Source organism: Lissotriton vulgaris, chromosome 8 (genome assembly GCF_964263255.1).
Source record: "Lissotriton vulgaris chromosome 8, aLisVul1.2, whole genome shotgun sequence".
In the NCBI taxonomy this organism is placed as follows: Eukaryota; Metazoa; Chordata; class Amphibia; order Caudata; family Salamandridae; genus Lissotriton; species Lissotriton vulgaris.
This window is the reverse complement of record NC_141696.1, coordinates 473,063,570-473,081,326: the sequence shown is the minus strand read 5'-3', so window position 1 is coordinate 473,081,326 and position 17,757 is coordinate 473,063,570. Positions and strand designations below refer to the sequence as shown.

The 17,757-nt window shown below is 41.3% G+C and overlaps 1 protein-coding gene across 1 annotated transcript in view; it reads left to right on the top strand.

Annotated features, from left to right (window-relative positions):
* SCML2 (Scm polycomb group protein like 2) overlaps positions 1-17,757 on the top strand; it is a 749,380-nt gene that overhangs the window by 266,916 nt on the left and 464,707 nt on the right. Inside the window, exon 8 of the mRNA XM_086934268.1 lies at positions 17,415-17,658. Within this exon, the coding sequence (XP_086790394.1) occupies positions 17,415-17,658 (244 nt within the window). The remainder of the gene's footprint in view (positions 1-17,414; positions 17,659-17,757) is intronic.

Genomic DNA, 17,757 nt, shown 5'->3' with positions numbered 1-17,757 from the left:
CCCTCTTGGGCATAAAGCCAGCCTGATCCGGATGGATCAAAGTGGTTATATGGGATTGAAGGGGATTAGCCAATGCTTTGGCCAAAGTTTTGGCCTTGACATTCAACAATGAAATGGGACGATATGAAGCATGTTGGGTCGGGGGCCGGCCTGGTTTATAAAAAAACAACCACTTCCGTGTGTCTCCGGTCCTTTTGAAGACGGCCTCGGTCCCTCGCTTCATCCACAACTCTGAGAAAGTGAGGCCCTAGTTTAGTGAAATATTTCTTTATAAATTCACATTGGAATTCATTCGGACCCAGTGCCTTCCTAGAATTCAAATCTCACAGCGCTATGCCAATCTCTTCCTCAGTGAGCGGGAGGTCAAGATCTGCTCGCGCCTTGTCTCAAAGGGCGCGGGGCAGTAAGTCAGCTACAGAACGGTGTATCATGCCTTCCTGTAGTAGTTCCTTAGGGGTGTACAACTCCGCAAAGTAACTTGCGAAACTCTGCTATGAGGGAGGGGTCACTAAGAGCCCTCCCATCTGGGCCTGGTATAATGGGAAGAACCTGTGGATGCAAGGCCCCTTGACACAGTCTATGAAGTAGTTTACTTGACTTGTCGCCCCATTGGTAAATTCTGCTACGGGACGCTAGCCACGCAAGACGGGCCTCCTCCAGCAGGGTGTAAGCATGGGACTGTCGTGCCAGCACCAGCTGTCGATCCACCAGATTCCCTCCCTCCCCCCTACTGTTCCGCCCCAGTTCCATTATAAGGGCCTCCGATCTTAGAAGCGATATCCGCTGGGTTTGACGTGCTGTTACGCAAAATAAAATGTCTACTCCCTGTATGGTTGGCTTCATGGCCTCCCACAGGATTCCGGCCTCTGATACTGTCCCCACATTTATATGCAGGTATTGTTCAATAGCCTGCCCTATGTGCTCCTGATATTTCTCATCCTGCAGAGGCCAGGGAGTGAGACGCCAGCGAAAGGCTGCTGAGTGATCGGACAAACCTCTTGGGAGGATATCAACCGCCCGCACCCTACTAACGGCACCTAACAGTACAAATATTTAATCAAGGCAGGAGTAAGAATCATGCGTCGTCGAAAAATAAGTGTATACCTGCTCCTCCCCATGCTGCGGTTGCCATGGATCCGCCTAGCCCAAACCCATCGCCAGGGAGTTCAGTTTGGCAATTTGATGTACATTGGAATATCACCCTACCCCCCCATCTATCTATGGCCATGTCCATCACATCGTTCCAGGCCCCCCTACTATCGCAGTCTCTTCTGGCATATCTGCCCACAGGGTCGTGAGTATTGGTGCCTGTTCTGGTTCTAAAAATGTGAGAAGCTCCCATGACTTTGATCTTAGTTGCAGTAACGTGATCCACACAGTTCTTACACTCAGTTGTTTGAGATGTCCATACAGTCACATTCCAAGCCCGGGATTTGCCCAAACTTGTTGACAATAACAAACAGCCAAATTTGCCATCCCAATCCACTGTCTCTCAGTGTAGTAATGTAGCTCCTGAAGTTGTACAATTTGGATACCGTAACTTACCTTCAGAGTGTACAAGTATTTTTTAAGGAAGCACAACACCCCACAACTCTTCCGCGCTATGAGGCATAGTTTAAATGCTTTCCTCACTAGAGCCACCTATTACAGCTCTACCAAATAGCGCAATACCTTTATTCATTTAAGGAAACAAACCTATCCTATGCTTCTTTAAGACTCACTTGTCAGCAATAGCCATCCACTTACAAAAGAACATTTGTTTCTCTTTGCTAAAACCCTGTGTTGTGTGGCGCTTTAGGCTCAGAGTGAATTTTCCTGATTCATGCCCTTATATAGGTACAATTGACATTGCCCTAATATAGGCATAGAAATCAATCCCTTATTTAGACATAGCCCATGCAAACCAAATACAGGCATGGCTACTTCCACCCGTACCAAACGTCACAACAATTTCTTGGAAAATCGGCTTAAGCAGTCAGGGACCTTTCCTTGCTTGAATATTGATTTGTCCAAGAACTCATGTACTTTTACAAAGAACTACTATTCCTAGGGGTTCTTTCCTGATGTTATTATGCCCGACTTTACGTCAAACTAGACACCTTCAAGGTATAAATATGCCTTCACTTGCTCTAGCAAGACGCGGTGGTTCAGAGTAGTTCGACTATCTACTTGCCCGACGCAGCTCGCTACAGCAAGCCCCAAAGGAAGCTGACCCTCCCTCTGACTCACTGATCGAGAGGCTGCACTTCTCCTGCCGAGAATCCAGCTCCAGTGTTTCCAAGCTCCCCTTGAGGGGTGTTGGGAAGTCGAGTCCCTAGACTGAGATACCAGACCTCCTTCTTTCTAAACTAAGGTTTGGAGCTGACAAGTACCTAGAGAAATCTTGGATAGATTCTTGGCAAAGAAAACTAAACCTATGCTACACAAAACTTACATCTTCCTGCATACTAGACTTAGGTTAGGTACATTGGGGTAGGCGTATTTTAGAAGCACTAGTTAAGTATTTTTAGCCATTTTTATTTATATATGTATTTATATATGGTTTAGAAACCATACAATGCTCTTACAGTATTATTGTTCTCGCTGTACGCATAATACTTTGCAGTCTGCATTACGATTGTAGGAGTTCACTTTTCTTGCATGAGAAAGAAGACTGTTCAATAAAACCTTTTATTGAAAACGCCTGTCTCTCTATTTGTCTGCACCTATGTAGAAACGAAGCATGCACGAGTGACTGAGTGAAATACTTATCTCTTGGTTCCACGACTCTAGAGATATATGTCTTATTCTTGGGAAACAAAGTTTTCATGTTCATGCGGTTGTCAGAAACTAATCCCTTCTTGTGAATTCGAGAAAGTTTCTAGTGACCTCTGAGTTAGCTGGCACTCACTATTAATTTTAAAATATTGGATAGAGACCTAGTCGACCCCAGTCCTACGTCTAATCTATAGTATATATTATTCCAATGCGCAGAGCCTATTGGGAATATAGGAACTACACTACATGGCGCCCAACGTTTGGTAAGGCACTACTATAACTCTAGATACTAAAGTAACTCAGTCGTGCTTTTCTCAGAGACCCCTTTTTTTCCCGTAAAATACTCCAATAAACGTCTGGTGTGGGTAAAGGGATAACCTATCCGCCATAACTGAGTAGGACAAAAATCCTATGTATTCGTTTTTGGTTTGTTCAACGTTGAAGGATACAGTGTTCCAAAATATTGAGCACCTTATCTTTGTTTCCTTGAAACTTGCTCTGCAAACTTACAGTCAACAAAATGAGTGACCCCGAAAACTATGGAGCTACAGGCAATAATGCCGTAGCAGGCTTTGACGTTACAGGTTTCCAAGAGACCGATGCGGATGCTATATCATCCCAGAAAATTTAAGGAAAGCCATCACTATTAAACTTCTAAGAAATGGCCTATCATCAAGAGGTGGTAGGGTACTTTTTGTGATTGAGGCACATGAAAATCGTCAGACAGAGGTATTCTATTCATGGATTATCTTCCCTGAAGCAAATCCAGTATCACGTTTTTCACTTCTACAAAGAAGAGGAAAATCCAACGGAATACATTCCTTTCGAGGATATTGAAATTCCACTAACTTACCAAGAGCATGCTCTTTGCTTTAAAGGCGCCCTACAACATCAAAATCACATTACCAGGCTCAGACCACTAGGTAGACCAGGAGCAACATGGCCGGTATTGGCCAGCTTTACACCACATCCTGCCATTGAAGAAATGTCAGATGCAGAACTATTAGTTCAACTAAAACAACTAATAAAAATACATAGACAATTGGTTCAATATGTCATGCGAACTCTAACAGTCCAACCTCCTATAAGGATTCCACAACACACCCCTTACAAGGGGACCACAAATAAAATTACACCACAGACTATACAATCAGTCACTGGAAAATTACCAGCGAAAAGGGAACAAATTCCATTCTGGATAGCTCAAAAAATTACTCAAATCGAGGCAGTATTTCCTGATACTACCCCTCATGAGAAACACAGAATCCTAACAATCTGTTTACCAATGGGGATCGCACCACACCTGGAGGACAGCGACACTTGGGGGTACAGTCTTTACTGCAAATTACACGAAAACACATCGTGTTCCGTCTATGGGGGTAATACCAGACGTCCTGAAACAGATTCAAAATGAATACGGGGCAGACCCTGCTGAAACTACTGAAAGATTTCAAACAGGTCTCAACAATATTAGTAGCTAATATTAAAGGTAAAGCAGCATCCGTGGCCATCTGCCAAAAGCTAATATAATTTGGTGTAACTGAGCAACCTCAGGAACTAGCCAGAATAATAAAGAAATCCTATGAAGAACTAGGTAGAGACAGTTTGGGTGGTAAACCAGTAAAACCCCAGCTGACTGAAAGTCCTGAAAAGGTCTTTATTAAAAGCACTCTCACTCTTAATAAAAAGAAGTGGGAGAACACTAAACAAACTTCTAATGAGAAGCGTTCTTAATTCCGATGTAGGTCTCCTCAAAAGGAGCCCTCTGAAAGGAGGCATAACCTCAGAAACAAGGATAATTTGAGAAAACCTGATAGATATCAAGATACTGATACACGTTTTTCTCGTACCTTTCAGACTTCATCACAGAAATCCGAAAGAAGAGGACGATCAGAACACAAGGAAGAACGCGTGAAGTCCAAAGACGATCAGCACGTTATTAAAAATAAGAAAACTTAATTCACCAAAAAGAAGGTAGCAGGTTTAAAAATCAGACATGCCGAGGAGCTTGAGGCTACAACTCAAGAACGGGGAGTGGGCTCAGACAATGTTGGACAGCGCAGGATCATCTGGAGACAGTGGACTTGAATGAGTACATCCAGGTTGAAACCGCTGATACCAGAATTAGTGTCCCACGCATGTTATATGAAGTAACACTCCGGATGGAGGGGAATATAACTAGAAAAATAAGAGTGCTCTTTTGGGAGAAGCTCTCTAAGGGTTATGACATTCTTCTAGCTGAACAAGACTGGCCACCTGAATTTGTCATTGAGTGCCCACATGGGGAAGACATCATTATGCCAGCCTTATCCAATCATATTTCAATTCATAAAAAATAAACTTATGCCAGGAAATGGGCAGTAGCCCAGGCTCCTGCATTATATAAAAATCATGTAGGATGGGATGAGGATTCTTCTTAACATAAAATACAGTTAAAAACTCAACCAACTGCACAGAGGCAGTACCCAGTTAAGCAAGAAGCTAAAAAACAGGTCAGGTAGATCTTAGATCAACTTGAATACCAAGGGGTGATTGAAACATGCACCTCGTCCATCAACAATCCTTTGTTTCCTGTCTCCAAACCAGACAATATATATTGTCTTGTTTTGGATTACAGACATTTAAACTCCTGTTGCAAAACTTTTGCAGTACAAAATGCACACAGTGCAGAATTAATGAATAACATTGTGCATAAAAAATCTAAAACTACATTAGATATTTCTAACGGTTTCTTATGTCAAAACATTGCACCGGAAAGCAGGTATTTGACCGTTTTCTCAATTATGGGGACACAGCGTCAATTCTATCGTCTCCCCCAGGAATTCAAGAATAGTCCAGGGTTATTTTCAGCCAGAGTAAAAGAGTTACTACAAACCTATGATGATGAGGCATTATCATATGTCGATGACATCTATCTAACAGACGATGACTTGGATAGGCACTTGAACAGGGTGAACACCTTAATTCTTGGCTTCGCCTCTGAAGGGTATAAATTCAATTTAAAAGAATCAAGAATTGCCCATTTAAACGTCCTTTTTCTAGGATATGAACTATCAAGTGAAGGCAAAAGCCTGGCAGCCAACTTTCTTGAGAAATGTGCGCTGCTCCAACCTCCAAAAACGCTGAAAAACGTAAACAATTCTAGGTTTCCTAAATTTCGGAAGAACTTACATACAAAATTACGCAGGAAGGGTTAAACCTCTCTACGAGTTAATCAAGCCTGATTTCAAAACAGTTAATTGGACTCAAAAACACACAGATATTTTACATTCGGTACAAACGGACATGTTAGCAACAACACATTTACAGACACGAGCAAACGTACGCAACCTAGTGATCCGATTCAATCCAGGAAGATGCGGATTCACATACTTAACCTTTAATGAAGGAGAAAAAGTACCTATTGCTTATAAATCACACTTGTACACACAAGCAGAAATGAAATTCACTTCTACTGAAAAAATTCTGACAGCGGTTCAAACTGCAGTAGCAAAAGAGAGAGCCCTCGCACAGAGTAAGCGCATAATGGTCGTTACTCCTGTACCTGCCTTGGAGGCAGTGACAAAAGCGAGCATTCCGAATGCAAGGGCTTTACATCCGAGATGGATACAATGGGTTAATTCTCTTGCTTCAACAGATGTTGAATACGTTTTTGACCCTTATTTGAAAACACAAGAATTTCTACAATACGAACTAGAATGTCCTCTGCCCACTGAAATTCTGCCTCTAGAACAGTACAGATGTGTAGTTTATACAGACTGATCAGCTCAACCTGCAATCGGGGGTAAAGAAGCTTATAGTGCTGAGTGCGCGATCGTTAAAAGTCGCTGGCGCGATGGTAAATTCCGACCTATGGTCACTAGAACGCAATCTCTAGGAAATTTTACAGCTCAGTGAGCCGAACTACAAGCATTCAAGATGCGCTTGAAAATACTGATCGCGAATTCCCCACACTCATGTTGTGGGAATCCTAATATTGCGTTCAATCTTATAATAAATACTTGCAGAACTGGATTGAAAACTGTTTCAAAGATGCGAAAGGTGGCACAATCAAGCATAAGTTGCTTTGGGAACAAGTAGTTCAGTTACCAAAAGAACTACAAAAAGCGTTCACGTTGCAGGGAATTCATTGGCTGATGAAGCCGCAAAGGCAGCTGTGCAAACGGCTTCCGTAGCTGCAATCACTCGTTCAAAAACAAAAATAGACTGTGAAATAATGCTAGCTGTCAATACGACAAGCAAAGGCAGCGGTGCAGCGTTACCCCAAAACTATCCACTCGAATATTTATACATAAATGATGCAAACTCCGTTCCTTTTGCTTGAATCCCTGGAGTGGAAGATAGAGTATTTCCAAACAGGAAAGGTAGAGTAGCTTTGATACACGAAGCACATTTGGGAGAGGGTCTGATGCATCAGGGGATCTCTAAATCTATACTAGAATTAAAAGAGACGTACTGGTGGCCAGGGATGAATGATCACATTCACACATTTGCAATTAATTGCCATGACTGCAACAGAGATCGCAGCAGAGCACGCCGCCAGATCCCTGACTACAGTGTAGCCAGCCCAGTACAGACACCATTGTTAGACAGCATTAGACTATCTACATGCAGATGTTCCTATGGACAAATGCGGTCCCACAAATATTAAAACTAGATTCATTTGGATAAGGCCTCAGCGCTCGGCTGACGCCCAAACTCTTATAAAAGATTTGCGCCTCTTTATCGGCACATCGCAGTCGGCACGCTACATTCTGACCAGGGTCTTGAGGTTAGCTCAAAAGCTTACAAGGAGGCCATGGCCAATCTGGGGGTTGCATTGCGGTATTCTAGTCCATTCCACCCTGAGGGAAATTCGGTTGTGGAGAGAAAAAACTGGGACATAAAGCAATCTATAACAGCTAGGGTACTAGGCTCGGGTGACGGGTAGGTCAAACATCTAGTAAGTGTCCAACGTAGTCTTAACAATCTGCCAAGAAGTTCTCTAGGGGGAATCACTCCATATGAAATACTTTTTGGGACTAGAATGATTGTCCAGGACCTTGATTGTCATACTTCAGTGGTAGAACAAAAACATTTTGATATCAAAGACCACTTGGCTGTTTTGCAGGACTTAAATGAAACAAGAAAAAGTCTAAGCAACACATTGCAGAAGCCAACGAACACTGAAGAAAAAAAACCACCCGTCCCAGGAAGGCCTGCCTGGATTCCAAATATTGGGATCTAGTCAGAGAAAAGATCGCGGACAAGAATGATTTTGGGCCTTCTTACAGACAACCAGTACCTGTGTTAGCAATCCACGGATCGAGAACAGTGTTACTGCCGCCCCTTGCTAGAAGAAAGGAGAACAGGTTCGTATCCATCGACCTGGTCAAACCACATCATGTGGCCAATCATAAGTAGTAGGCCAAGTGGACTCCAAAGATGTAGCAGACGCCCGAATCTGGTTACAATCCAAGAGCTTCAAACTGAGAGACTCATCACCTTCGAAGAGTCTGCAGTACAGAATAAAGGACTATGCAACAAAGCCATGGAACTTGTGCCTCTTGAGATCCAAATAACAGTCTGTCAAGAAACGCCTGTCGACAATGAAATAGCATCTGACTATACTAATATGACAAGTGATCAAGTGGTTCCAGAGATTTCAACGAATCCTGAAGCAATCCCTACAATTGACAGAACTGCCTCTGGCTATTTTACTAACTTTGATATGTTTTCCGAGGATCCCAGCGAACCTGACACAATGCCAGCTAAAAAAACGTTGAAAGAACAAGCAACAGAACTTTATCATCAATTGGAAAAGATTTATCTGGTTTCACCATGGATTGAACTATGGATTGTGTTGGGTATACTTTTTCTTCTACTTTGGCTGGCTCTGTTATTTACCTGCTGATCAATGGAAGATATAGTACAAAGGACACAGCAAGTAAGTACACCAACTTACTTCTCGAGCCACACAAATCATCCTATTGTAAACAAAGAGACTTGTCATCAGTGAACATCACTGCCGTTCCTATACCTGGTGGTATAGCTTGGGACAGAACTAATTATGACATTTTTGGTCCTGCAGAGCTGTTGAAGATTCTACACCAATTCAAGGTTTCCTTGAGTGACTTTGTTTCACCCAGCAGCTTTTCTGATGATTGGGACTTTGAGACTGTTAATAATATGATGTCAGACTTAGAAATGTCTGCAAAATTTGCAAATCATGAATACCTAGAAGGTTCACCAGATTATGAACAAATGTATTGTTATAATCACTATGGTCATCATTTCTTGCATAAATCTTCAAATCCTAGAAATGTATTAACTCATATCCAATGGTATAAGGTATACAATTATTTGCATAGTTAATTAAAACCGTTGCAAAATGCCAACATTATCAAAAGAAAAGAACACAATTTATATACACTTACAAAGCTTTCCTTCATAATTAATAATTTTAAAAGCTTCTAAAAAATAAAAAAAATGATATTTCTAAAATGAAGCAGCTTTAACAGCGAAATGTATATTTTCTGTCCAATTGCTGCTACAGCATTCCAGACCATCCAACCACACTTTTTGCCGACCATTGACAAGCCGTTCTAAATTTGGCGACCAACCCCTCTTTTCCGTATGATATGCCCTCAGGTACTGTACTGTCCGACCTCCGCGTACTGCAGATGTAAAAGTTAATTTCTTTGAGGGGAATTTCTTGAGGGCGCTTCAGGACATTTGCCCATGTGTTCCCCACATAAATTCCTTATGTCTCCATTTGAGGCATTTTACGATAGCACAGTTTCAGATACTTCACCAGGCTACAATTCAGTTGTGGATTGTTTGGTGCAAAGCATGCCAGTAGAGCTTGCCTCCTGGTGCGAATCCCCCGCTGATTAAAGTGTCGCCTCAACAGTTGTTTCCGTTCTTTAAGCAGTTTTTTGAAGGAGCACAGTAAATACAGCAGATCTTCCGATGCTGAACCACATAAGCGGCGCACAGTGCCCGCTTTCTCTCTTAACCAGGGAGGAAGATGTTGACTGCAGGGTAACAGCCCAGTCTGTACTTCATGAAAGCAATTTTCATATTCTTGTCATACCCCAGATTGAAATGGGCTTGGTCGGCCGTCTCCGTATATGTCTTTATTTATAACCAATAGGAAACATTGTCCTACGCCACCAAAGGGTAGCTCTAAAACATTTTATGACAAATTTCCATACTTTTCAGGTTTTAATGTTTCAAATCCAGAAAAATTTTACTTTAAAATGTTAATAGGACAGGAATGAAAAGTATGTTGACAAATACAAAGCAAATTTATTCTGCTGCCTTTTATGCTCAGCTGTCTACTTTAGGCTTTGACTTTTGGAAAGACAATATTGAGACAAAGTGTCTGGGGCACAAAAGAGTGGCAGGTGCAGGGCTTAGACGCTTTATTTAGAGCCTGCATTATCCCAGAACAAATAATGTTTTTAAATGACACTGTTCAACAGACATCTTGTCTTGGATTAGCTAAGATAAAAGATTTAAACAAACCGTCCATACCAGCAAATACACCAGAAAGAAGTAACACTTCAGAGGGGGTGGTTGACGTAAAAACTATTTTACTTAACAGCAGAACAGATCCTGATTGGAAAAATTGGTTAATCTGGCCCACAGACACAAACAACTGTCAAGATAGATTCCTGAACAAGACACAAGGGTTCACATTCAGTAGGCCAGATCCAAGATATGTCCAGAGACAACATCCAGGGATAGTACCAGCATACAGTGTGGGAAAACTGTGCCTTGAGTGGCTACAGAAATCTACACTAAAGGAAGTGAAACAACACTTATCCTTACTAAAAGATGGCGTTGATTTAAGGGACTGTTTACTAGGACCTATAAACTGCGTCATAAATGTTTTATATACGCCGGTATCTATGCCATTTATAATGAAGCCTGGAAAACAACGCAAGCAGAGACTGCAGAATGAATACGAGAAATTGATCGTATTAATTTAGAGAAATCTCTCTGTAGTTGAAAATGGGTTAACAACTCTGTCATCCAGAATATATTCTTTGGACAAGAAAGTATCCTCTACCATTGACATAATGGAACAGGACTTGGTCATGTTACAACATGGTCAGTCACAATTGCGGTCTATAATGCTTTTGGGCTGGACGTTGCAAAACCTTTGTTCTGGCTATGTGCCATGGCATCTAATCAACACCACGTCATTGTTTTCTGAATTTAACCTTACAGATAAACAAATCACTTTGGCACAGAGGGGACCAGACTATACGGTGCTGAGCATTGAAAAACTGGAAAGATTACCATTAACTGTTTCTGAGAAACCAGCAACAGAGTGGATAATACACAGTACAATCACTCTGCCTGTTACGATTTTCCATTTTCAGTATCGTTTGAAACATATACCAGCAGGCGTATATGAAAGGTTGGGTAAAGAATACATCAAGACATCCTGGGATTTACCTTATACACACAAATGTTGGAGTGGGGAAAAGAAGTGTTTCTTAGTGGTACAAATTGGGAAAATACACTAAGCGGTTCACTCTTATGTCAGGGTATTAATTTACACGGGGCCTGCAATGGTTCCTCAAACAACTTATCCTGCCACCTACAAGGTTCTCCGGCTGCAGTGATAGATCCAATTTTTAGTCAGCTTTCTAATGGAAGTTACATTATTTTGAATGTTCACAGCTGTTGTGGCATGTTGCCAGGAACCCTCTACCTCGTAACTGTGTCAGCCAGGGTCACTTGCTGTATGCAAGTATTGTTTCGTAAAACTAAAACAGACGGGGAGTCGCCATTATGGCCTTCATTGAACATCTCTTCTATACGAATTGATACTTTAAGCAGAATGAAAGCCATTCTTTCACAAAAAACGGTGCCACTGACCTCGGCCAAAGAGACGTATGATCTGCAGGTTGCAAGGACTTCTGCAGAGATACATGCCCTTTTATTGACAAACTGCCCTATACATTTCTCAAAAATGTTAGGTCGTATCTTAAACATGTCTGATACAAGTGGTATTGTACATGCATTTAAGACGATTTTTTTGGGACTATTAGCACCCTTTCAAGCAGTGCTAGGCATATTTCCAAACTTCGTGCACTCTGTGTTTGGCGGCCTGCCTCTCGTTTTGGGACTAGTAGCAGGGATACTATTTTTGCTCCTTCTGCTCCGATATGGCAAGCCAAGTCACCATCGACACCCAGTTCACCTTGGAGAACACCCTCCTGGCAATGAAGTGTTGTGAGTGCATGAATCAAATACTGGGCTTGACTCCTTTAAAAGATTTGAATACCATGTGGTTTCTATCGTTCCGACCAATCTGGCAAGATTGCATCTTACCTGCTCTACGATGCCTGCTATGTGGAGAAGAATGCGTGCTAGACATCTGTCTGACACTCCCATCAGTCCTGCCAACGGAAGTTGATGCTTTGCTTGAACCGGTAACGGCTCATGCACTGTGTTGTCCCCAGCGGCTAACAATCCTGATGACGGCATTCGTTGAGATCTCACAGACGCAAACTGCAGACAGTGAGATACGAGGAGCAACAGGCACATAGGTACCATCTACTTTGAACATTGCTAATGCGGCTGACGCGGACGGCGATGCTTCTCATCTATGTGCAGTTGATCTGCTTAACGAGGTAGTCCAACTTTCACCTACAGTAGTAGATGAATTCTTTACCAGCTTAGAAGATTTGATGTTTTCTCCAAACAATGACACTGACTTTTGAAGTTAGCAAACAGTGTTCTGTGAGACTCTGAATTCGACCTTCACTTTCCAAAACAAACTTCTAACTCTGGAACTCCTATTTTTCTATGAATTGGTTTGGGGTTTTTTTCTCCCGAATTTGAACTTTTTTTGGGCACAAAGTAATCTGCTTAAAGTAGAACTATTCCTAGAGAACAAGAATTCTTTGAATACTTCCAAGAGACAATATTTGACCTTTCCACAACCAAACGATTTATATATTCTGTCATAGAATGGTCTCGACTTTTTCTTCTGTATTTACGAGCCATTTCAAAAATGTATTTTCATGATTCATTCGGATAGCGTTTTTTAAATGTCATATATATGCTTTGAATGAAACATTGCTTTTAAATGCGTACAGCACAAATGCTCTTTTTTGTGTACAACCATTTCAAATGCATTTTTATGTATTTTTGGGTGGGGTTTTTAACACATCATGTTTAGATACGTTTTATGTGTTTTAGAAACTTAGTAATGTCGTACATAATAAAATGGAGTGGGTGTTGTGTGGCGTTTTAGGCTCCGAGTGAATTTTCCCGATTCATGCCCTTATATTGGGACAAGTCACATTGCCCTAGTATAGGCATAGAAATCAATCCCTTATTTAGACATAGGCCATGCAGACCAAATACAGGCATGGCTATTTCCACCCGTACCAAACATCACATCGATTTCTTGGAAAATCGGCTTGAGCAGTCCCTTGCTTGAATATTGATTTGTCCAAGAACTCATGTACTTTTACAAAGTACTACTATTCCCTAAGGTTTCTTTCCTGACGTTATTATGCCCGACTTTACGTCAAACTAGACACCATCAAGGTATAAATATTCCTTTACTTGCTCTAGCAAGACGCAGTGGTTCAGAGCATTTCGACTATCTACTTGCCCGACGCAGTTCGCTACATCAAGTCCCAAAGGAAGCCGACCCTCCAACTGACGCACTGATCGAGAGGCTGCACTTCTATTGCCGAAAATCCAGCTCCTATGTTTCCAAGCTTCCCTTGCGGGGTGTTGGGAAATCGAGTCCCTAGACTGAGATACCAGACCTCCTTCATTCTAAGGTATGGAGCTGACTAGAACCTAGAGAAATCTTAGATAGATTCTTGGCACAGAAAACTAAACCTATGCTACACAAAGCTTACTTCTTCCCGCATACTAGACTTAGGTTAGGTACATTGGGGTAGGCGTATTTTAGAAGCGCCAGTTGAGTATTTTTAGCCATTTTATTTATATATGTATTTATATATGGTTTAGAAACCATATAATGCTCTTAAAGTATTATTTTGTAATAATATTCCCGCTGTACGCATTATACTTTGCAGTCTGCATTACGATTGTAGCAGTTCCCTTTTCTTGCATGAGAAAGAAGACTGTTCAATAAAACCTTTTATTTAAAACACCTGTCTCTCTATTTCTCTGCACCGCTGTAGAAAAGAAGCGTGCACGAGTGACTGAGTGAAATACTTATCTATTGTTTCCACGACTCTAGAGATACTTTTCTTATTCTTGGGGAACAAAGTTGTCATGTTTATGCGGTTGTCAGAAACTAATCCCTTCTTGTGATTTCGAGAAAGTTTCTAGTGACCTCTGAGCTAGCTGGCACTCACTATTAAGTTTAATATATTCGATAGAGACCTAGTCGACCCCAGTCCTACGTCTCATCTATAGGATATATTATTCCAATGCGCAGAACCTATTGGGAATATAGGAACTACACTACACCTGTCATAAAGGCATTTGCGGGTGTGTTAACAAGAGTTAGCCAACTTAGTGCACCTCTTATGTCTACTTTCCATTTTAACATCGCCTTACGAAAACAATGGGTCCATGCCATAGATTCAGCCACTGTACTCTTTATCACTTCAGCTTTTAACATGGAAAGTTGCATTTCTGTTTGCTTCTTTGCACCGAGTTACTGAACTCCAAACGCTGTCAGTGGAAGAACCTTTCATTAAGGTTCACAAAGAGAAAGTAGTCTTATACACAAATCCACAATTCCTTTCAACGGTTGTATTATCTTTCCACCTCTATCAAACCTTTGAATGTATGATATTGTTTTAATATCGCTCAAGCTGGGCAGAGGGGGGCGCTATGCACACTAGATGTCAAACACGCGATAATCTACAACCTAGACAGAACCAGGCCTTTACACAAGACAGAACAGTTTGTTGTATTTGTGCCCACACATTGGGAGCCCCATTTTGAAAGGGGGCATAGCTAAATGGATTGCGTGATGCAGTCAGGTTTGTTGTGACGTTCAAACCGACAGCTCGCGGGTATATTGTGCAGACACATTCCACATTTTAAAAATTAGCCACCATGGCATTCCTTGCCGACATCCCACTTGTGAGTGTTTGCAAGTCCTCAGCTCATACATTTGCAAACAATACTGTATTAAAATGTATGTTAAAAAAGAAACTCAAGTTGGTCCGAGATTTAAAATCTTTATTTACCACACCTACTCTGCTTACCATCCACTTCCACCCTAGGGAAATGGGGCACTGATTTTGTGTCAGTACACAATGTGGGATCAACAACAACACACTCTACAAACAGAATGTACTGTTTGGCTGTAAACAGCTGTTTATTGCCCGTCATTTTTTAGATTCTCATGCTTTTTATGATCAATGAGAAAGGATCACTTGTCCTGTATAACATGGGGTATGTATGGATGGTTCCTACTATTCCCAATAAAAACCCTCATACACGTGTTGGAAAGTTACGATGTTTTAGCGGTATATCTTGGTTCTCCGCTGTCCCTCACACGTGTTCGCATAATCACAGGGTTTGGTAGTTTATGCGGCCTCTAACCAGGAGGTATTACCCTTGTTAGAACAGTAGTGATCAGAAATTGTGATTGTGAAGTGAGGTAGTGAAATTATAAAGAAAATAGATAAAAATTGTTCTCTAAAACAAACAATAATTTTAATAGTTTCTGGTCTTTAGAGGACAATATTAAAATTCAGGTGAGTGAATTGAGAGCGATTATGACTCTTTCACAGTAATTAAGTGGTATAGGTCGACATGTTTCAGCCCTCTAATTGCCAACAGGTCAGTGGGGCTTTCATCAGGACCACAGTGCTCAAGTGACTAGAGACTTACTTACGTCTCTATGGATACATGAGAATTCAACATCAGGTGACGCTGTTCTCTGACAAGGTCAGTTAGTACCTGTGGAAATTAAAAGGACAAACTAGACAAGGGAAAGGGTGAAGGGAATAGCAATTAAAAAGATCAACTGGTATTCAATTACCAGACTATCATTGCACACTGGCATTGCAATTAAAAGAATGACAATACTTTTAAACTGAACACTTTAACACCCAGAATGGGTCAACTCTCTCGTGATTGGCGTATTTATATTGCAGATCTTATACATTAAGTGTCGCATTGAATGGGGTAGTTAGGCTGATTTAAGGTGTAACTTTTCGATTAGAAAAGAGTACTCTTAGACTCTGTCTATTCCATTACGTGGCTTACTGCGCGTTTGTGCATTGGTAAATTATCACAATTATTCATACATCTCGTTGTATTTGTCAAATACGTTAAAAAAAAAAGACACTCGAGAAATAGACAGACAGACATAACTGGTCCGATTGGTTGTATAGCCTCAAAATAATTAACACGGGTAAAGGAGAGTAACTTAAATGCAGATCTCATACAATGAGTTGTGTGACCCGTGTACTATCGCATTTAGCAGTTTGAGGAAAGGTATGTTTCAAACAGACTCTAACTGGTCAGGCTCGCTGCGCAATGAAGCATTCACCATTAAGGAAACATACCCATGCGCTCAGAAGATATTGGTTATCTCACACATATTCGTATTTTTGACATACCTTATCGTGAGGTTATACTAAACCTCAGCGGGATCCAGCCGGGTCAGGGAGGTACACTAAAACCGAATGGTAATGCTTTAGTGCCTTATTGAAGAAACACAACAAAACAACACGGGGGATTCTCATGCACCATCCATCTCCCCTTTCGGTGAAAATTAGGAGTGGAACGGTGGCTTTACTAAACCTAAAGCACACGCAATAATGTTTATTCCAATGGGGTGGACATACAGTAATGTAAAGTGTAAGCTGCATGCTTGTGCGTTGTGGTTTTCAGAAATTGAGTCATTCTCAAAATCTAAACTCTTGAAGCAAACAACTTGAAATATTCCAAACCCAACACTAGGTGGCACGGTAATGCCCAGCACGTCATCTACAACAGGACACGCTGCCCCAGTGAAATACAGATGAGTAACATTTTCATTTTCTTTTTCTTTGCTCAGAGCTGGGCTGAAGGGAATTATTAACTGAAACCCTGAATTGTGTATAATCCGCTTCTTTTTGTATTTCATCTGCTCAGTGAGATTTGGAGGAAAGTCCAACAAGATCTACATTGCAGCTGCACTAGAAACATTTGTGCATTTGTCTTGAATACAGAAAAGCGTCTGTGTGCAGGCTGTTCGTGCCGCCCTGGTCCATAAAAACGCAGTCCAGGGATGTGTGGGCAGCTCAGAGAGAGTTCTACAAGCAGCCAATGTAAATGCTCATAATACATGGATCCGTCCATCAGCCTGCGGGCCTTGTATTAGGACCAATCTTTTTAGCCCTCTTTTGGCATGCAACAGGTGAATGCAGAACACTCAAAAATGTTGGAATCTTGTTGTTTGGCATCTGCATTCTGTAGACAACAAAAAATCACAACCTTTATCAAGCACCCCACGTATAGTTTCACTTTTGTATTAATTCAGTCGGGATCCCCGTGATTGAGAACTATCATTTCAAGTTGGCAATATTTCCTCCTGCATTGTTTTTGGGCCCTCTTCCTTGTTTTATAATTCTTAGGAAAATTTGGAACAAATTTGCTGGTTTTGAAAGAAATATTGTATGTAAAGGACTCCTACTTAAACGTACTTCAATTGTTTTTAGGAGCCTCCTAAACCTCCTCGAAATGAGTTTAAAGTGGGGATGAAACTCGAAGCAGTAGACAAGAAAAATCCGTATATGATCTGCCCAGCAACCATTGGAGATTGTAGAGGAGACGATATTTTTGTTACATTTGATGGCTGGAGAGGAGCATTTGACTACTGGTGTAGATATGATTCGCGTGATATTTTCACCGTTGGATGGTGTGGCTTGACTGGAGATGCTTTACAGTCACCTGGAAATAATGGTAAGTGTTCAGAAGCTGCAGTTTTCTAAATTTGACAGACATTTAATCAGCAGTTTTTATAATAGGTCTTTTTATAGTTCTTTTTGTTATCTTGTGTCC